Source organism: Vulpes vulpes, unplaced genomic scaffold, assembly GCF_048418805.1.
Source record: "Vulpes vulpes isolate BD-2025 unplaced genomic scaffold, VulVul3 u000000848, whole genome shotgun sequence".
In the NCBI taxonomy this organism is placed as follows: Eukaryota; Metazoa; Chordata; class Mammalia; order Carnivora; family Canidae; genus Vulpes; species Vulpes vulpes.
This window is the reverse complement of record NW_027325865.1, coordinates 12,487-35,719: the sequence shown is the minus strand read 5'-3', so window position 1 is coordinate 35,719 and position 23,233 is coordinate 12,487. Positions and strand designations below refer to the sequence as shown.

At 36.6% G+C, this 23,233-nt stretch overlaps 1 protein-coding gene across 1 annotated transcript; it reads left to right on the top strand.

The window, feature by feature from the left end:
- Positions 1-17,212: 17,212 nt before the first annotated feature.
- Positions 17,213-17,900, top strand: LOC140597599 (proline-rich nuclear receptor coactivator 2-like). The gene has a single exon (XM_072746441.1). It carries the CDS (start codon positions 17,481-17,483, stop codon positions 17,898-17,900), a length of 420 nt encoding a protein of 139 aa, XP_072602542.1. The 5' UTR covers positions 17,213-17,480.
- The last annotated feature ends 5,333 nt before the right edge of the window (positions 17,901-23,233 follow it).

Genomic DNA, 23,233 nt, shown 5'->3' with positions numbered 1-23,233 from the left:
GCTTTTTTTTATGGACTATTTGAATGGTAAATGGTTCTCCACCCTCTCATTGTCAGGCTGCAGGTGTCCTTACGTCTAAAAGGAGTCTCTTGCAGACAGCAAATAGGTGGGTCTTGCTTTTTTATCCAGTCTGAAACCCTGCGCCTTTTTAATGGGATCATTAAGCCCATTCACGTTCAGAGTTACTATGGAAAGATATGAATTTAGTGTCATCATGATACCTATTCAGTCCCTGTTTTTATGGATTGTTTCCTTGGGCATCCTCTTTCTTTTACAGAGCCCCCCTTAATATTTCTGGCAGCCCTGGTTTGGTGGTCACTTATTCTTTCAGTTTCTGCCTATCTTAGAAGCTCTTTATCTCTCCTTCTATTCTGAATGAGAGTCTTGCTGGATAAAGTATTTTTCGCTGCACGTTCTTCTTATTTAGGACCCTGAATATATCCTGCCAGTCCTTTCGCCTGCCAGGTCTCTGTGGAGACGTCTGCTGTGAATCTAATAGTTCTCCCTATATAAGGTAGGGATCTCTTGTCTCTTGCTGCTTTAAGGATTTTCTCTTTATCTTTGGAATTTGCAAGTTTCACTATTAAATGTCGAGGTGTTCAATGGTTTTTATTGATTTTAGGGGGGATCTCTCTGTCTCCTGAATCTGAATGCCTGTTTCCCTTCCCAAGTTGGGGAAGTTCTCAGCTATGATTTGTTCAAATATGCTTTGTGGTCTTCTGTTCCTCTCAGCGCCCTCTGGAACCCTAATTAAATGTAGATTTTTCCTTCTGAGTCTGTGATTTATTTCCCTTAACCTTTCCTCATGGTCTTTTAATTGTTTTTCTCTTTTTTCGTCTGCTTCCTTCCTTGCCATCAACTTGTCTTCTATGTCACTCACTCTTTCTTCTACCTCTTTAACCCTTGTCATTAGGTTAGGACTTCCATTTTGGATTGCATCTCATTTAATTTATTTTTATTTCGGCCTGATTCGATCTAAATTCTGCAGTCATGAAGTCTCTTGAATTCTTTATGCTTTTTTCCAGAGCCACCAGAAGCTTTTTAATTGTGCTTCTGAATTGGTTTTCTGACATTGAATCGTAATCCAAATTCTGTAACTCTGTGGCAGAGGGTACTGTTTTTCATTCTTTCTTTTGTGGTGAGTTCTTTCTAGTCATTTTGCTCAGTGCAGAGTGGCTAAAAGTGAGTTGTACTTGTTAGAAGCCCAAACTCCTCTCTGTAGCTGTTCCAGCTGTTCTCTCTTTAAGTCTCAGGTCAAGGGCAGCCCGGGTGGCTCAGCTGTTCAGTGCCGCCTTCAGCCCAGGGTGTGATCCTGGAGACCCGGGGATCTAGTCCTGCGTGGGCTCCCTGCATGGAGGCATGGAGCCTGCTTTTCCCTCTGCCTGTGTCTCTGCACCTCTCTCTCTCTCTCTCTCTCTCTCTCTCTCTCTGTGTGTGTGTGTGTGTGTGTCTCATGAACAAATAAATAAAAATCTTAAAAAAAATAAATTGCAGGTCAAACTTGTAGGTTTTCAGGATGATTTGAAAGTTATCTAAGTAAGTTGGTGGGGACAGGTGACTTGTGGACCCTTCTCCTCTGCCATCTTGCCCCGCCCCCTGATTTTTGCTTCAGATTCTCCAGCAGGTATGTTACATGTATCTGTTTTGCTTTTATCTCCAGCTACGGCCTTATGTTGTTCTTTCTTTTGAGATAAATTCCTCTGTCTTCACATTTGTCTAAGTTTCTAACTTCTCTGTTTAGAAAAGCCAGTTACATCTCCTACTCTTTCTTTCTTTTGGACTCTTCTCTTCCTTTAGATGCGGAATTTGTTCTTCTAGGCTTCAGGACAATTTCTGAGGTATTTGAGATTATTTTATAGTAATCTACTTGTGTTTCTGGGACAACGTGTGCCTAGCATCCTCCAAGCCCACTATGATCTTCATCTGAAACTACACCCATGTTTTAACACTTTTGACAGTTTTCATTTATATTAGAGAACAAGTAGTTAACAAATTACCATATAACTGTATTTGAATATGCTCACATTTACAAAATGTTATGTATTTGCATATATTTTTTGCATAACCTAATAGCGTATTTTTGTTTCATTTGGGAGAAATCCTTTCAGCATTTCATGATTTCATGTAAGGCATGTTTAATGATGAAGACTTTCCGGAACTTTTGTTTATTGGGGAAAGCTTTATCTCCTCTTCATTTCTAAAGTACAAGGTAGCTGAGTAAATGGTTCTTGTTTAGTAGTTTCTTTCTCTGAGCACTTTGATTGTATCATTCTATTCTCTTTTGGCCTGTAAGATCTCTGTGGAGAAATCTACTGATAATGTCATGGATCTTCACTTATGTGACAAAATTATTTTTATGTTGCTTTTTATTTAAATCCTCTATGCCTTTGGAGGTTTGTTTGAGGAAATCATAGCTGAAAACATTTCTAATCTGTGGAAGAAAATAGACATCCAGATCCAGGAGGGACAGAGCACTCCCATCAAAATCAAGAATATCAGGCCAGGGCAGCCCAGGTGGCTCAGCGGTTTAGCGCTGCCTTTGGCCCAGGGTGTGATCCTGGAGACCCGGGGATCTAGTCTTGCGTGGGCTCCCTGCATGGAGCCTGCTTCTCCCTCTGCCTTTGTCTCTGCCTCTCTCTCTCCGTCTCTCTGTCTCTCATGAATAAATAAATAAAATCTTTACAAAAAGGAATATCAGGCCAACACCAAGACATATTGTAATTAAACTTGCAAAATATAATAGAATCATAAAGAAAAAAAATCCCAAAAGCAGCAAAACAAAAGAAGTCCCTAACTTTCCAGGGAGGATCAATAATGTTAGCAGCAGATTTCTCCACAGAAACATTGCAGGCCAGAGAGAAATGGTATGATATATACATTGTGCAGAATAGGAATAATCTGCAGCCAAGAATAATCTATTCACAAAGTCTATCATTCAGAATAAAAGGGGAGATAAGGATTTTCCAAGACAAACAAAACCTAAAGGAGTTAATGGCCACCAAACCAACCCTGGAAGAATTATTAAAAGGGATGATTTGAGTGGAAAGCAAAATCCAAAATTGAAAAAGACCAGAGAGGACAGAGAAAATCTCCAGAAACAATGACAAAACAAGTAATAAAGTGGTATTAAATTCATATCTATCAATAATTTCTCTGAATATAAATGTACAAAATGCCCAAATCAAAAGACATATCGTGTCAGACTACTACTACCACTACTACTACTACTAATAATAATAATAACAAAACAAGACCCATGGATATGCTGCCTTACAAGAGACTCATTATAGACGTAAGGATGACTGCAGATTGAAAGTGAGGGGATGGTGAAACACTTATCATCCTAATGGACATCAAAAGAAAGGCAGTAGTAGCAAAATGTATATCAGACAAACCAAGCCTGAAACAGATTTTAAACCAAGCCTGAAACAAGAGATGAAGAAGGACACTAAAGGAGTCTATCCTACAAGTAGATCTAACAACTGTAAATATTTATGTCCCCAAAATGGGAGCACCTGAAAATATAAAACAATTAAGAACAAAGATAAAGAAACTCATTGATAACAATACAATAATAGTAGGGGTCTTTCACACCACCGCTTACATCATCTGCTTACAGATCATCTAAGCAGAAAATCAACAAGGAAACAATGGTTTTGAATAACGCACTGGTCCAGATGGACTTAAGATATATATTCAGAACATTTCAACCTAAAACAGAAAAATACACTTTCTTTTCAAGTGTACATGGGACATTTTCCAGAATAGGTCACATATGAGGTCACAATTCAGTCCTACACAAGCAAAAGAAGATTGAGATCAAGCCATAGATGTTTCCTGACCACAAGGCTATGAAACTTGAAGTCAGCCACAAGAAAAAAATAGGAAATGCCACAGTAACATGGAGGCAAAAGAACATTGTACTAAAGAATTATGGGGCAACCAGGAAATTAAAGAAGAAATTAAAAAAATACATGGAAACAAATGAAAATGAAAACATGATGGTCGAAAACTTCTGAGATGTAGCAAAAGAAGTCATAAGAAGGAATTATATAGCAATACACGCCTACCTCAAGAAGGATGAAAAATCTCATCAGGACATAGCCTCACACATACAGGAGCTAGAGAAAGAACAGCAAATAAAGTCTAAAGCCAGTACAAGAAGTGAAATAATAAACATTAGAACAGAAATAAATGATATAGACACTAAAAAACACAATAGATCAATGAAACCAGGAGCTTATTCTTTTAAAAAATTAATAAAATTGACAAACGGCTTGCCAGATTTATCAAAATGAAACCAGGATGGGCACAAATAAATAATATCACAAATGAAAGAGGAGAGATCCAAACCAACATCACAGAAATACAATTATAAGAGAATATTATGAACAATTACATGTCAATAAATTTGACAATCTGGAAGAAATGGGTAAGTTCCTAGAAACACATAAACTACCAAAACTGAAACAGGAAGAAAGAGAATATTTGCACATTGATAACAAGCAAAGAAATTGAATCAGCAATAAAAAATCCAGCCCCCCCCTTCAAAAAAAAAAAAAAGTCCAGAGCCAGATGGTTTCCCAGGGGAATTCTACCAGACATTTAAAGAAGAGTTAAAACACTTTCTTCTGAAACTGTTTCAAACAATAGAAGCAGAAGGAAACCTTCCAGATTCTTTCTATGAGGCCAAAATGGCCTTGATTCCAAAACCAAAGACTCCAGGAAAAAAGAAAGAAAGAAGAAAGAAAAGAAGGAGAGAAGAGAAAGAGAGAGAAAGAGAGAAAAGAAGAAAGAAAGAAAGAAAGAAAGAAAGAAAGAAAGAAAGAGGAAAGAAGGAAAGAAAGAAAGAAAGAAAGATAGAAAGAAAGAAAGAGCGAGCAACAGGCCAATATCTGTGATAAGCATGGATGCCGAAATTATTGCCAAATACCAGCAAATTGTATCCAACATTACATTACAAGAATCATTCACCAGAATTAAGCAGGATTTATTTCTGTGTTTCAAGGTGGTTCAATATTCACAAATCAATCAACGTGATACACAACGTAAGTGAAAAACAGGATAACAACTGTATGATTCTTTCAATAGGTAGAGGAAAAGCATTTGACAATGTATAGGATATATTCTTTATAAAACCTCTCAAGAAAGTAGAGCTAGAGGGAACATACCTCAACATCATAAAGGCCATATATGAAGGACCCATAGCTAATATCACCCTCAATGGGGGAATACCGAGAGCTTTTCCTCTATGGTCAGGAACAAGAGAAGGATGTCCACTCTCACTACTGTTCTTTCACATAGTACTGGAAGTCTTAGCATCAGCAATCACAAAGAGAAAAGAAATAAAAGGATGGAAATTGGCAAGGAAGAGGTAAAACTTTCACTATTTGCAGATGACATGATACTCTATGTAGAAAATCTGAAAGACTCCACCAAAATATTGCTAGAACTCATACACAAAATCAATAAAGTCACAGGATACTAAAGCAACATACAGAAATCAGTTACATTTCTATACACCAATAATGAAGTAGCAGAAAGAGAAATCAAGGAATTGATTCAATTTACAATTGCACCAGAAACCGCAAGATACCTGGGAATAAACCAAACCAAAGAGGTAAGAGATCTGCCCACTCTAAACTATAAAACACTGACTTAAACAATTGAAGATGACACAAAGAATTGGAAAAACACACTCCATGCTCATGGATTGGAAGAATAAATATTGTTAAAATGACCCCAAGCAACTACACATTTAATGCTTATGTATCAAAATACCACCAGCATAGCATGTGTCATGGTAGTAGAACAAACAATCCTAAAATTTGTATGAAACCATAAAAGACTCTGAATAGCCAAAGCAATCTCAAAAATGAAAAGGAAAACTGGACACAACACGATTCCTGACTTCAAGTCATATTACAAAACTATAGTGGTCAAGACAATATGCTGCTGGCACAAAAACAGTCACGTAGATCAATGGAACAGGATAGAAAACCCAGAAATGGATGCATAACTATATGGTCAACTAACGTTGAACAACATGAGAGACTCCTAACTCTGGGAAACAAACAAGGGGTAGTGGAAGGGGAGGTGGGTGGGGGGGATGGGGTGACTGGGTGACAGGTACTGAGGGGGGCACTTGACAGGATGAGCACTAGATGTTATACTATATGTTGGCAAATCGAACTCCAAAAAAATATATAAAATAAAATAAAATAAAATAAAATAAAATAAAATAAAATAGGAAATGAAAAGAAAGAAAGAAAGAAGAAAGAAAGAAAGAAAGAAGAAAGAAAGAAAGACAAAAGAAAGAAAGAAAGAAAGAGAAAGAAAAAGAAAGAAAAAGAAAGAAAGAAAGAAAGAAAGAAAGAAAGAAAGAAAGAAAGAAAGAATATCTATAGGACAAAGACAGCCTCTTCAACAAATGGTGTTGGGAAAATGGATGGCAACATGCGGAAGAATGAAACTGGACCACTTTCATACATCACACTCAAAAATAAATTCAAAATGGATGAAAGACCCAAATGAGAGACAGGAAGCCATCAAAATCCTGGAGGAGACCACAGGCTGTAACTTCTTTGACCTCAGCCATAGCAACATTTACTAGACATGTCACTGGAGGCAAGGGAAACAAAATCAAAAATGAACTATTGGGACTTCATCAAGGTAAAAACAAAACGGAAAACGAAACAAAACAAAACACTTCTGCACACTGAAGGAAACAATGAATAAACCTAAAAGACTACCTTCTGAGTGGGAGAAGATATTTGCAAATGTCATATCTGAACTTAGACATATCTGAACTTATCAAAAACTCAGCACCCCTCCCAAAAACAGGTAATGCAGTTAAGAAATGGGCAGAAGACATGAATAGACAGAGACTTTTCCAAAGAAGACTTCCATATGGCTTACAAAGATGTGTCTTAAAATGTGGTTTATAGTGAAAAGATGCTCAACATCACTTATCATTAGACAAATACAAATCAAAACCAGGTTGGAAAGCACTTCATACATGTCATAATGGCTAAAATTAACCACACAGAAATAACAGGTGTGGGGGAGGGGATGCAGAGAAATGGGAATACTTTTGCACTGTTAGTGGGAATGCAAGTTGGTGCAGCCCCTGTGAAGAACAGTTTGGAGGTTCCTCAAAAAGTTAAAAATAGAAAAAAAAAACAGTTAAAAATACAACTACCCTATGATCCAGCAATTGCACTACTAGGTATTTATCCAAAGGATAAAAATATATAGATTTGAAGGAGTACATGCGCCCTGATGTTTATAGCAGCATTATCAACGATAGCCAGACTATGGAGAGAGCCCAAATGTCCATCACTGATGAATGGATAAAGAAGAAGTGGGAGATATATATACATATATATCAAAAAATGAGATCTCGTCATTGGCAATGATGTGGATGGAGCTAGAGTGTATTATGCTAAGTGAAGTAACTCAGTCAGAGAAAGACATGCCATGATCTAACTCATGTGGAATTTAAGAAAGACAACAGGTGAACATATGGGAAGGGGGAAAGAGAAAATGAAGTTGGAAAAAACCCATAAGAGGTTCGCCTGGGTGGCTCAGTGATTGAGCATCTGCCTTTGACTCAGGGCATGATCCTGGGGTCATGGGATTGAGTCCTACATCGGGCTCCCTGCATGGAGCCTGCTTCTCACTCTGCCTGTATCTCTGCCCCTCTCTCTCTCTCTCTCTCTCTCTCTCTCATAAATAAATAAATAAATAAATAATTTAAAAAAAAAAAGGGAGAAAAAAAGCCATAAGAGACTTTTAAGGATAGAGAACAAACTGAGGGTTGATGAGGGAGGTGACTGGTGGGCTAGATGGGTGATGGGTTTTAAAGCGGGCACTTGTTATGATGAGCACTGGCTGTTGTGTATAAGTGATGAATCACTGAACTCTACTCCTCAAGAAACCAATATTGCACACAGTATGTTAGCTAGGTAAAATGAAAAGAAAAAAGAAGAAAAGAAAAGAAAGGAAAAGAAAAGAAAAAAGGAAAGGAAAGAAAGAAAAGAAAAAAGATAAAAAGAAAAAAGAAGAAAAGAAAAGAAAAGAAAGAGAAGAAAAGAAAAGAAAAGAAAAGAAAAGAAAAGAAAAGAAAAGAAAAAAGAAAAATGCTTTCTTTAAAAAATACATGAATACTGGGCAGCCTTGGTGGCTCAGCGGTTTAGCGCCACCTTCAGCCCAGGGTGTGATATTGGAGACCCGGGATCCAGTCCCACATCAGGCTCCCTGCATGGAACCTGCTTCTTCCTCTGCCTGTGTCTCTGCCTCTCTCTCTCTCTCTCTCTCTCTCTCTCTCTCTTTCTCTCTCTCTCTCTCTCTCTCTCTGTGTGTGTCTTATGAATAAATAAATTTTTAAAAATACATCAATACTCTTAACTCTGGGAAACAAAGGGCTGCAGAAGGGGAGGTGAGTGGGGGGATGAGGTAACTGTGGGATGGGCAATGAGGAGGGCACTTGATGGGATGAGCACTGGGTTATAATATATGTTGGCAAATTGAATTTAAGTAAAACATGTAAAAAAATCAACCAAAAATAAATAAAAATACATGAATAAAATAGAGAATAAAAAAGACAATAAATAAAACTAAAACTTTTTTCTTTGAAAAGATAACAAAATTGACCAAACTTTTATTAGATTTACTGTAACAACAAAGAAGACTCAAATTAATAAAATCAGAAATTAAAGTGGGCCATTACTCTAGTTTTACATAAATAGAAAGAATGTAGATTAGTATAAACAACAAAAATTGGATAACCTAGATGAAATGGACAAATTATTTGAAGTACAGAACCCATGAACACTGAATTATGATGATATAGAAAGTCTGAATGAAGTAAGTAGATTGAATCAGTAATACAAAATCTCCAAACGACAGACAGCATTAAGCTCTGCACCAGATGGCTTTACTGTGATTTCATCCAAACATGTAAAGAATGAACACGAATCTTTTTCAAATTATCACAAGATATTGAAGAGGCAAGAATATTTCCTAACTCATTCTATGATGTCCCTATTACTCTGATACCAAACGCAGACAAAGGTAGTAGGAAAAAAAAACACACTATAGACCAATATCCCTGATGGATATTGTTGCAAAATTGCTCATCAAAATACTAGCAATTGGAATTAAACAGGATATTAAAGGGAATATATACCATGACCACGTGTGATTGTTGTCTGAAAATATGCATGGTATGATCTCAATCTTTTTGTACCAGTTAAGGCCTGACTAGTGACCCAGTATGTGATCTATGCTGAGGAATTTTCCATATGCACTCAAAAAGAATGTGTATGCTGCTGTTTAGGCTGAAATGTTCCGAATAGATCTGTTAAGTCCATCTGGTTCAATGTATCACTCAACCTATTGTTTCCTTGTTGATTTTATGCTTAGATGATCTGTACATTGCTGTAAGTGGGTTGTTAAATTCCCCTACTGTTATTATATTATTATCATTGAGGTTTTTTTTTTATTTTGGTTACTAATTGGTTTATATAATTGGCTGGTCCCAAATTAGAAACATAGATGTTTATAATTATTAGATCTTCTTGTTGGAAAGACACTTTAAGTATGATATTGTGTCAATCTTCTTCCCTTATTACAGTCTTTGGTTTAAAATCTAATTTGTCTGATAGGAGGATTGGTACCCCAGCTTTCTTTTGAGGTCCATTATCATAATAAATGGTTCTCTCATACCTCACTTTCAATCTTTCAGTCTTTAGGTCTAAAATGAGTCTTTTGTAGATAACATATAGATGGATCTTGTGGGGTTTTTTTGGTCCATTCTGATACCCTATTGTATTTTGATTGGATCATTTAGCCCATCAACAGAGCAATTATCGAAAGATATGAATTTAGTGCTATGGTGTTACCTGTAGCATTGGTGTTTCTGGCGACATCCTCCTGTCCTTTCTAGTCTTTGTTGCTTTTGTTAATTTTTTCTCCACCCATAGTGTCCCCCTTAAAATTTCTTGCAGGGTTGTTTTAATGGTCATAAACTCCTTTAGTTTTTGTTTGTCTGGAAAACTCTATCTTGCCTTGTCTGTGTGGCATCCTTGCTGAATAAACAATTCATGGCTGCATATTTTTTCCCATTCAGCACATTGAATATATCATTCCACTGTCTTCTGGCCTGTGAAGTTTCTGTGGACATATCTGCTGCAACCCTGACAAGTCTTCCCTTTGTAGGTTAAGGACTCCCCCCCCCCCACCCCGCCATTGCTGATTTCAGGATTCTTTCCTTGTCTGTATATTTAGTGAATTTGACTATGATATGCCTTGTTGATGCTTGGCTTTTGTTGATTTTAATGGGAGTTCTCTGTGCTACTTGGATTTTGATGTCTGTGTCCTTCTCCAGATTAGAAAATTTTTCAACTATAATTTGTTTGAATAAACCTTCTGCCTCTTTTTCTCTCTTCATCTTCTGGGCCTCCTATGATATGAGTGTTATTCTAATTAGTTGTTATATTCTGGATGCCTGGGTGGCTCAGCGGTTGGGCAGCTGCCTTCGGCTCAGGTCGTGACTCCAGCATCCAGGATCGAGTCCGGCATCAGGCTCCTGTGAAGAGCCTGATTCTCCCTCCACCTATGTCTCTGCCTCTGTGTGTGTGTCATGATTAAATAAATAAATCTTTAAAAAAATTAGTTGTTATATTCCCCAAGTCTTCTTTCATGGTCCATTACCTTTCTTTCACTCTTCTTTTTGGCTTCATTATTTTCCACAATTTTATCTTCTATATCACTGATTCACTCCTCTGCTTCTTCCATCCTCATTTTTGTGATACATCCACATAAGACTGTATCTCAGTTATAGCCTTTTTAATTTGGGCCTGATAGATTTTAGTTCTTTTACCTTTGCAGTAAGGGATTCTCCATTTCCTTCTATGCTTTTTTCAGGCCCCAGTAGTATCCTTATAATCATTGTTTTAAATTATATTTCAGACATTGTACTTCTAGCTGTATTGATTACATCCTTGGCCATCAGTACTACTTCGCATACTTTCTTTTGGCATGAATTTCTCCATCTCATCATTTTTTTTCAGAAAGGAAAAAAGAAAAAACCCAAGCAAGCAAGCAAGCAAGCAAACAAATAAACAAACAAAAACCAAAGGAAAATAAAAGCACAAAACACAAAAAACCTAGATCCTGGCTATGTTTTAGTCTGTGTGTTAAAAGAATCTTCCAAAAGTTGGTTGTTTTTCTACTTGTGGACTTACAGTTTTTGTTCTCTCAGACCTCTGACTGACTTTTTTTGGGTGTTCAGAATGACTTGATAATCATCTAGCTGTGTTTGAGGTACAGGACATGTTTTGGGGTCCCCGTAATCCTCTGTCATTTTAACTCTCGAAAGCCTATTTTATTCATATCTCACCTAGTCTTTATTATTTCCTTCCTTCTACTAGATTTGAGTTTAATTCTTTGTATTTTAGTTCCTTAAGTTGTAAGATGAATTTGTTGATTTGAAATCTTTTTTTTTTCTTTTTAAAAGCTTTTCTCACTATAAATATCCCTTACAGCACTGCTTTAACTGCATTCCATAGGTTTTGATAAGTTGTGGTTTCATAACTTATTTAGACATATTTTTAAATTCCCTTTTGGTTTGTTCTTTGGTCATTTTTTTTAATAGTGTGTTTTATTTCCACACATCAGTGAATATTCCAGTTTCCCTCCTGCTATTGATTCCTATTTGCATTTGCTTGTGATTGGAAAATATTTTTGTATGATTTCAATCTTTTCCAATGTATTAAGACCTTTATTGTGACATAAAAATGATCTATCCTAGAGAAGTGCCATTTTCACTTGGAAAAAATGTGTAGTTTGCTGTTATTGAATGTTCTCTATATGTCTGTTGAGTCTCATTGATTTATAGTGTTGTTAAACACTTCTATTTCTTTTTTGATATTCTTGCCTGTTTGGCCCATCCATTACGAGAAGTTAGCTATTGAAGTTCTCAACCATTACTGTAGAACTGCCTATTTCACCCGTTATTGTTTTTAAATGTTTGGTTTGTATATTTTGGTGTTCTGGTATTTATAATTGTTATATCTCCTTGGTGATTTGAAACTTTTATCAATATATATTTCCCTTTGTTCTTTAATGACAAGTTTTACATTAATGTATGATTTGCCTGATATCAGCTCTCTTTTGATTACAATTTGAATATATTTTTCCAGGGGTGCCTGGTGACTCAGTCCATTAAGGGTATGACCTCTGATTTCACCTGAGGTCATGATCTCAAGGGCATGAGATTGAGCCCCATGTCAGGCCCCATGCTGGGTGTGAACCCTGCTGAAGACTCTTTCTGTCTCCTTTTGCCACCCGCCCCCAGATTGCTCTCTCTCTTTCTCTTTCAAATAAAATATTCTTCCATCTTTTCAATTTCAACCTATATGCATCCTTAGGTCTAAACTGTTTGTCTTATAGAAAGGATACTGTAGAAGCATGCTGTGTGTGTCTTTTAAAAATCCATTCCAACCATATTTGGCATTTGATTGCGGAATTTAATCCATTTATATTTAAAGTCTTTACTGATAGATGACTTACTTTTGCCATTTTGTCATTTGTTTTCTGTATGTCTTGTGGCTTTTTGGTATGTTGATGTCACCATTGCTGCTTGTGTTTGTGTTTAATTGCCTTTTGATGTATTTTGATCTTTGTGTGTGTGTGTGTGTGTGTGTGTGTGTGTGTGTATGCCTTATATTTTATGGTTACCAGACAGATTATATAACAACCTGAAGTTATGATGATCTACTTTTAATTAAGCCAAAGTTAACTTCGGTTGCAAACAAAATCTCTACTACTTTATAGCTCAATCCTCCCTCACCTATGTAATTAATATTACAAATTACATTAACATAGATTTATGCTTATTTTTATGTATTTGTCTTTATATCTTGTAGATTATATAAATTGGAGATATAAATCAAAACTACAGATTACTGGTATTTTTTCAACCTCTACCAGAGATCTTTTTATCTTCATATGTCCATAAATTATTACCTAGAATCCTTTGATTTCAATCTGAAGGTCTCCTTTTAGCATTTCCTACAGAGCAGTTGTAGTGGTGGTGAAGTCCCTTGGAATTTGGTTATTTGGGAGTATCTATTTATCACACACTTAAAGTTTTTATTTATTTATTTATTTATTGTAGAGAGACAGAGAGAGCATGGGGAGGGGCAGAGGAGGGAAGAGGGAATCTCAAGCAGACTCTGCACCAAGCATGGAGCTGAATTTAGAGCTTGATCATATGACCTCAAGATCACAACCCCAACGAAACCCAAGACTTGGATGCTCAACCAACCAACCTACCCAGGCACCCCTCTCCCACACTTTTGAAGGACAGTTTCACTGAATACAGTTGAAAGTTTTTTGGGGGTTGTTTTTGGTTTTGGTTTTGGTACTAAAGTGCCTTGAATACATCATTCCACTGGCCACCAAGTTTTGTTGTTGTTGTTGTTGTTGTTATAAATTTTTTGTTGGTGTTCAATTTGTCAACATATAGAATAACACCCAGTGCTCATCCCGTCAAGTGCCCACCTCAGTGCCCGTCACCCAGTCACCCCCACCCCCCGCCCACCTCCCCTTCCACCACCCCTAGTTCGTTTCCCAGAGTTAGGAGTCTTTCATGTTCTGTCTCCCTTCCTGGATATTTTTTATATTCCCCAAATGAATGAGACCATGTAATGTTTGTCCTTCTCCGATTGACTTATTTCACTCAGCATCATACCCTCCAGTTCCATCCATGTCGAAGCAAATGGTGGGTATTTGTCATTTCTGATGGCTGAGTAATATTCCATTGTATACATAAACCACATCTTCTTTATCTGTTCATCTTTCGATGGACACCGAGGCTCCTTTCACAGTTTTGGCCACCAAGTTTTATGCTGAAAAGATACTGACATCTTTGGGGGATCCTGAATGGCTCAGTCAGTTAGGCATCTGACTCTTGATTTTGGTTCAGGTTATGATCTAAGGGTCGTAAAGATGGAGCCTTGGATAGGGCTTCATGCTCAGCCTAGAGTCTGCTCTCTCCCTCTGCCCCTCCCCCCCACGCATTTTCTCTGTCTTAAATAAATAAATAAATAAATAAATCTTTAAAAAAGACACTGACGTTTTAAATTAAAAATATCTTGTATGTGATGAATTGCTTGTGTATAACCATTATGGGCATCTGTGCCTTTGACTTTCAACATTTTCATTATGACGTATCATAGAGTTTATCCTACTTAGAGTACAATGGTCTTGTTGGTATGAAGATGTCTTTCACACAAATTTCCGAATCTTTCAAGTACTACTCAGAAGGGGAAGAAGGAAAGGCGATTCTTGGGAGAGGGAAATAAAAGAGTTGTTTAAATATTTCGGTCAAATGACTCAGCAGCTAGAGTTGGAGTCTCTGGGTCAGAGAGGTCTGAAGGCAGGCACTGGTGTTTCATAGCCACAGGATTTGTCTTAATTATGGATAACATATATTGGATGTAGTTTTGTAGGGTATGCAAAGTAGGCAAGCACTAAATGACTAAATATATGCTTATTTCAGATCTACTGAAAACCATTACATGTGTAAATTTTGAATTTGGTACTGGTGGGCTTTTAGTTAATGGTCCTGCTGTGAAGAAGTAAACAATATAGGGACCAATATACACAGGCCATCTTTAATTCACTTGAACACCAATATGTCCCTTAGTTAGATACTTTGATTAATCTGATAGTCAGGTGTATAAATTTAGACTGTCAAATGTATAAAATTAGTAATATTAACAGGACCTTAAGCAGCAAAGTGGAATTGATCTGCAGTGTGAACTTCAGTCATGCACAACACTACAGGGTCCTGACTGAGCAAATCCCATCAACTATCATGGTTTACCTAAGTAAGGGACAATAAGTTAAGTTTCTGTATTGATCTTTCTGCTTTGCTGGAGGAATTAATGCAGGTATAGCAGGATGTACTAGCAATTGCACAGGCTCCAACTTGCTCCACAAGTAGGAAGTCAATGAGAATTCTATCATCCATAACAAGGTTAATATGGATACCTTCTAGGACCAAAGCAGAGTTTCCTTAAATATTTGAAATCATCTTATGAGTACTTTTAGGTGCAAATCAGGGTGTTTTGGGGTGAGAAGAAAGTTAATGCCTAGCTTCTACACAAATGCAATAATGAGAGATATCCATCACCTTGGGATGGGGCAATTAATTCCCCGAACGAGCTGGTTATTTTGAGAGAAAAGACAAGTTATTTAAAGTCTGGGATTAGTGTAGAAGAGCAGAGGCCTCTTTGAAATAAAGTAGGAGATGAATGATGTGAACAATTGCACTGAGGGATCTCTGGCGCAGACATTTTCTAAAATCCAGTAAAGAGGCCCGTAATTCAGATGAGAGATAGAAAAAATAAATAAACTCTTGTCAGAAGTGATCAACAGATCATTGCACATGAAAAATGGAAATTGATTTTCTCTACCCTGCAATCAATCCTCCTATGTGACTTTAGTTTTTCTGTTATGTGGCAGTCAGTAGTGGGGACAGTTTGGTTTAAGGAACCACAAATTTACAGGCCCTATACTCTGCCTTCAATGAAAAAAAGGCATCCTTCTTATGCCGTTTCACTTAATATTATGGGTATTTAATCTAGGAAATTAAAATTTCATAAAACACAGCAGCCCAGTTTTAGAGAATTTATATTTTAGTATAAATTTCTTTGTTTAAAGCAAACATTTATGCCTCTTAAATTTTCACTAAGTTTTTAAATGAAGTTGTTCTAGACTCTCTGAAGACTCTGCTTGATTGCAGGCGTTTAAAATTTATTGTTGTTATTGTAAAGACTAGGTTAAGTCTTTAGGATCATTGATAAAAAGCAAGTACTAAGTCCACCAGCATGTAGGAAATCTTTTCTTGAAGCATTTCTGAAATATAGAGATGACATCATGGGAGAGCTAATAGAAGTAATAGAGATGATGTTAAATGAAGAAACTGGCTTATAAAAATTAGTGGAAGTACATGTGAAAAATAATAATACAAGTGCGTCTATATTTATTGTGGGTACATGTGTATTTGTTAGAACAACTTTGGTATTGTGGTTCATATTTGAATCTGTGTAATATAACTATCTTAAGTATAGGAGTAAATACCTACAAAACTACACATGTTCAGAACCCAAGATAGGGAATTGTTGAATGATTGTAAAACATTTTTTTATCCAGCATAATGATTTGTCTTTTGCCTTCAAAACTTGCCTCCCAAGTACCCTTTATAGAGGTCATGTTAGGGGAAAAAAGGGATACACTCATAGAATGGGAAGAAAATTCTAAGGCCAAAGCTCTCCCACCTTTTGTAATTCAGTTAGACATCACATCAGGTAACCTTCAACCTAACATCATCAGATGAAGATGAGTATGAAATTGAATCTCCAAGCATTAAAGATAACATCAAGTTCATTCTGTATATGATTGAGTCTCTTCCATATCCAACACTAAATTGCACATTGACTGTTGAAGACCTTACAGTCCATTGCAGGATCCTGGAATCTTACAACAGCCATATAGACCTTATTAAGTACTCATGGAATTGTTCTTCAGCACTGTGTAAAATAGCTCTGATTCATCTGAAGTGTATATTAAGAAGGAAAGTGATCTTACAGGAAATACAACGTATCATTAGCAATCCATTATCCAAATAGACATCATTGCTTGTTTTACCAACCTGTGTCCCAAATGGTAATTCAGGGCACAGTTTTAAGATTACATCAGGCATGGTACTAGTAGGAATAGTATATGTCTTTTTGCTGCTTATAAAAGGTTCTCTGAAATGTGGCACAGAAACAGACAAAACCAACTCCACCTGACTGGTACTACAAGATGAAATCAAATGTATAGTAACTAAGTAATTTAAATAATGAAATGAATGCCATCTAATTTACAATTCAAGCATTACATCATCTTTGAGGAAATTTTGGAATTCTAACCTGAAGTAGTCCTTCTGATGAAGCTATTATTTTTGGAAGAAATATCAACTAACAACCAGCGTTAGTATCTGTTCTACCATTGCTACTGTAAAGACTGGATATTGTATATGACTATTGGCTCTCAATTTTTAAAAGAAATTTTATATCATAGAGGTGTAAACTTGTAAATATGTAAATAAATATTAATATATACATTTTTGGGGTCGGTAGAGGCGTAAGGAGGAGGTCGAGTCGGGACGCCGAGGTGGTCAGCAGCTAGCTCGTCGGTGCCCGACTTCTCTCAAGCTTGTGTGCTGAGGAGACTCCGATGTTGGCCTCAGCTCCTAGGCTGAACTCGGCGGATCGGCCCATGAAAACTTCTGTATTGAGACAAAGGAAAGGATCCGGCAGAAAGCAACATCTCTTATCGTGGGCTTGGCAGCAAGGACGGGGACAGGTGGTGGAAATCCTGCGATCCGAAAGGCAGACCGAAAGGTGACAAAGAAGCTGAAGATGGGTGGTGGAGAGAGGTATAACATTCCAGCCCCTCAGTCGAGAAACGTTAGTAAGAACCAGCAACAGCTTAACAGAGAGAAGACCAAGGATCAGAATTCCCAAATGAAGATTGTTCACAAGAAAAAAGAAAGAGGACACACTTACACCTCCTCAGCAGCTGCACGGCAGGCCATGCAAAACGGGGGGAAGAACAAAAATTTTCCAAATAATCAAAACTGGAACTCTAGCTTATCAAGTCCCACTTTACTTTTTAAGTCTCAAACTAATCAGAACTACGCTGGAGCCAAGTTTAGTGAGCCACCATCACCAAGTGTTTTTCCTAAACCACCAAGCCACTGGGTTCCAGTTTCCTTTAATCCTTCTGATAAGGAAATAATGACACTTCAACTTAAAACCTTACTTAAAGTACAAGTATAAAATAAGATAAAATACTACTGTTTAAATTTAGTTATATTTAAGGGTAGTTGTCAGTTGTTTCAGACCAGATTCACTAGGGAATTAATCTGTGTAAAATTGCTAATTAATGTAGAAAACATTATTAGATTTCATCTTAACTGTTTTACGTGTAGTGTGCACTGTGATGTAATGGTAGTATCAGTGCAACTTTAAATAACTAAATTATTGATAATTGTACTTGATATTGTGTTCTCGATTGAGTAACTCTTTTTTTTTTAATTTTTTTATTTATTTATTTATGATAGTCACAGAGAGAGAGAGAGAGGCAGAGACACAGGCAGAGGGAGAAGCAGGCTCCATGCACCGGGAGCCTGACGTGGGATTCGATCCCGGGTCTCCAGGATCGCGCCCTGGGCCAAAGGCAGGCGCCAAACCGCTGCGCCACCCAGGGATCCCTCGATTGAGTAACTCTTAAATGAAACCTGTCAAATTTAGATTTGGTGAACGGTAATCAACTTTTCCTATTGTTTGTTGGGCACAAATACTAATTTAAGATTATCCTTCATGGATCAGTAGATTTACTTGTTGGAAGCTAGTGAATCTGATTATAAGCATCCAGTTAAGACCTACAGGGATTGGAGTAGTTGAATATTTAACAGTTTAAAGTCCTAGAAACACCCAAACCAGGAATATGACAACAACCCGATGCACTGCCAAAAAGAAAATGTGAGTTTTTCTTAGAGAATAGTTGCATTTTTGTAAAACTATGCTGGTGAAATGTGGAAAAGGTCACTAGGGGCTATCTAATTTAGATGAGACCATATATCCCAATGGCCGTTTGTTTCATGCAGTGGGTGTCTGCCAACTAATGCACCAAAACCATTTCTTACAGAAACAGTATTTTGTGGTCACTGAGTAGCTTTCAAAATACATTTTTGTATTACAGCACTGCATAAGCTATTCTGACAGTGATCTGGTCTCAAATCATTCCCTGAAAAGCTTACGTGAAGTAGGGAGCTGTATAATGTGAGAGTTTTAAGTACCTTAGGAAAGAGCCATGTAAATATATGTAATAAACTTGTAGTATATGTAAAGTTTTGTTGGCATTTATCCTACAAAAATAGAATATTTTAGTATGAATTTGCTAAATGTAAGACCATGGACTCTGTTTTTATACTATGGCCTGATTTTAAAGGTCCAAAATAATTTGTTTTTAAAAGTTTGCCCTTGTGCTAAAGTGCCAGTGTATGTATAATTGATCTGGTTGTAAACTATATTTCAAAGTAAATCCTAGTGTAATTAGTTTTATATAACTAAAGGTTTTAAGCTGCTAAAACACTTCCTATTTTTAAGAGAGGTGAGATGCAGTATGGGACTAATTTTTCTTTCTTAAGCCCAAAGATTAAACTATTAAAGGGTCCCTCCAACCTTAAAGATTCATTCTGGCTTTCAATAATTTTTGTAATCTATAATATGAATATAGTTTAGTGTATGATGTCAGTATATATATTTTTTGTTACTAGTCCAAGTGCAACCCAGGGGACCATTAATGCAAAAGATGTAATTTCTTCCATAATATCTTGATAACGTGTTTTACCTAAATATAACAGTTAATCCAACAGTAACTTACAAATCTGTATGGGAGACTCAATTTAAAAATTCTAATTGTAAGTACCCTATTCTAATTTGGTGGCTTTTTGACATTTTAAAGCAGAATGGCCAAATTGTATTTCCCCAGTTAAACTTAGATTGAGGTGATATTGCTCAAGTCAAATAATGCTATCCTAAAGTTTACATAGTACTTCATGTACATTTGTGAATTTCAAGCATGAAATTAAAAAATAAAATTGCCTCTCTCACCCCAAAAATATATATATTAATATATACATTTTTTTTAAAAGTCCTAAAAAGTGCAACAAATAGTTGTGTGTGATTGGTAATGTCTTTTAAAAGATTTATTTATTTATTTATTTTAAATTTTTATTTATTTATTTTAGAGAGACTGTGGGCTGGGGGAGAGGGAGAGAGAGAGAGAGAGAGAGAGAGAGAGAGAGAGAGAAGCAGACTCCCTGCTGAACGTGAAGCCCAACTCAGGACTTGCAAACCTGAGATCATGACCTGAGCTGAAATCAAGAGTTAGATGTTTGCGACGTCTGGGTGGCTCAGTGTTTGAGTGTCTGCCTTCAGTTCAGGGCATCATCCTGGAGTCCTGGAATCGAGTCCCGCATCGGGCTCTCCATGGCGAGTCTGCTTCTCCTTCTGCCTATGTCTCTGCCTTTCTCTGTGTCTCTCATGAATAAATAAATAAAATCTAAAAAAAAAAAAAAAAAAGCCAGTTAGATGCTTAAGTGACTGAGCTCCCCAGGTGTCCCATGACTGGTTACTTTTGTGTGAAAACAAAATTAAAACAAAAATAAAAGCTCTTTTGTGGGCTCTTGGGCCCCAAAATAGCATATAAGCCAGTGAAAAGGAAATAATGCATGAGTTGTATTCAGTAGTGTATGTGTTTATTGGGAGCCTGAAAGAGACAAACACTCTAACAAATATTGGCTTTCCTGATGAGTCAAAAAATCATCAATGTCACATAAGAGCAATATCCTCAAGTTGGCTGGTAACTCTCTGACAGCAAGACATTTAAATATGCACTGGTTGTGTCTATCCACTACATATAGGATTCGGAGATGTCAGCATTTACTTTGGACAATATCTTTTTGGCAACTGTGTGTCAAGAACTGTGAAAGGTGTAAGTTTTTACCCAACTTGTAAACTAACAATTTGATCTGACAGTTTCATAGATACTGGAAGAAGATACAAGACACCTAAGTCAGACATAAAAAGGATGGTTTATTAGTCATTCCACAGCAGGTAGCATGAACTTCTTTGCAGTGGTTAGCCTCAGTCCCCAAGTCTCAGGCTAATGATAAGAAGCACTGCAGATGTATGATATGCAAACAATGGGTTTGCATTATAGTGTACGAAACTCCATTGTTTTAAATGGACTTTTTAAATGGACATGTAGTAAACATCCTCAGAGGGTAGTACCATCTTTATGTTCCTGCATAGCACATATGTATGCCCTCTGTCCCAGAAGGAAACACAATCTCTACTTTCTTCCAAGGCTGTTTGTAACGCAAATAGCATTGAAAAATAGTTTGGAACAAAAGCTCTTAATGTCTCCAATCAGAATTCAAGTAGAAATATAAGACCTATAAAGAATTGTCTCCAAACGATGACAAGATATTTCTAAGATTTATATGGAAATGCATAGGACTTATAATATCTGAAAGTATTTTGAAAAAGAATAACCATGCTGTAGGCCTTGCATTGCTAGTTTCCAAGACTTACTACAAAGCAATAGCATTGAGAAAAGTATGGCATTGGCATAAAGGTAGGCACATCGATCAGTTTAGGAGAAGAATCTGGAAATAGACCCATATGGATATAGTCAACTGATTGTCAACAAAACTGCAAAGTTAATTCAGTGGAGAAAAGATAGCGTAATCAGGGACTGATGCTACAACAATTGGTTAAAATAAATGATGGTCAATCCTTACTTTACACAACATACAAAAATTAAGACATTAGACTTGAATGTAAGAGCTAAGACTACAACATTTTTATAAGAAAAAAATGGGACAAAATTTAAGTGAATGTGGATTTGGTAAAAATATCTTAAATAGGTTGCCAAAAATATGAAGTATAATAGACAAAATCAGTAAATTGGACCTCGTCTAAATTAAAATACTTTGTTCTACTACGGAGACTACCAGAAAAGTAAAAATTAAGACACAGAATGGGAGAAAATATCTGTGAAACATGTAACCATCGCAGGGCTTGTAATTTTAATATATAAAGAACCCTTAAAAGTCAATAAGTGGTAAGCAAACAACACAATTATAATGGGCAAATATTAGAACAGATTCTTCATCAAATAAGATAAATGGATGGCAGTTAAGCACATGAAAAGATGCACAACATTATAATTAGGGAAATGCTAGTTAAAACTAAAATGATATACCACAATACACCTATTAGAATGGCTCAAATTAAAAAAACTGAAATTACTAGGGCTCCATGACTACATGACATGAATATATGTGGTTATGGATGTTTGGAAACAGTTGTGCAATTTCTTAAAATGATAAACATATACTTACCATACTGTTGCTCTTTTTATCTAGAAGAAGGGAAAGCATATGTCCACACAGTCTTGCACATAAATATTCATAGCAGTTTTATTTGTAATAGTCAAAAACTGGAAACATCTAGTAGCCAGTAAAGGCATCAAATTTTCTGACATCTACCATAGCAACATTTTTCTAGGTATATCTCCTAAAGCAAGAGAAACAAAAGGAAAAATAAACTGTTAGGACCGCATCAAAATGAAAAGCACAACAAGGAAAGACAACCTAATGAATGGGAGAAGATATTTGCAAATGACTTATCTGGTAAGGGGTTAGTATCAAGAATATACAAAGAAGGGATCCCTGGGTGGCGCAGCGGTTTGGCGCCTGCCTTTGGCCCAGGGCGCGATCCTGGAGACCGGGGATCGAATCCCACGTCGGGCTCCCGGTGCATGGAGCCTGCTTATCCCTCTGCCTGTGTCTCTGCCTCTGTCTCTCTCTCTGTGACTATCATAAATAAATAAAACTAAAAGAAAAAAAAAAAGAATTTATACAACTCAACACCAAAAAATCAAATAATCCAATTAAAAATGGGCAGAACACATAAACAGACACTTCTCTAAAGAAGATATCCAGATGGGAAATAGACACATGAAAGGATGCTCAACATCACTGTGGAAAATGGTATGAGGGATTATCTCAAAGTTAAAAATATAACTACCCCATGATCCAGCAATCACACTGCTGGGCACTTATCCCAAGAATACTAAAACACTAATTCAAAGGGATACTTGCACCCTTATGTTTATAGCAACATTTATTTACAATAGGCAAATTATGGAAGCAGCCCAAGTGTCCTTCAAATGATGAATGGATAAAAAAGATGTGATATATATGTATATATATCACATCATATAATATACATATGAATTATTCAGCCATGAAAAATAATGAAATCTTGCCATTTGTAACAACATGGATGGAGCTAGAGCGTATAATGATAAGTGAAATAAGTCATATGATTTCACTCGTATGTAGAATTTAAGAAACAAAACAAAGGAGCAAAGGGGAAAAAAACGGACAGAGAGAAGAGAGAGAGAGAGAGAGAGAGAGAGAGAGAGAGACTAATCAAGAAACACACTTTAATCACAGAGAACAAACTGATGATTACCAGTGGGAAGGTAGTATGGGGACGGGTTAAGTGATGGGGATTAAGGAGTGCACTTGTCT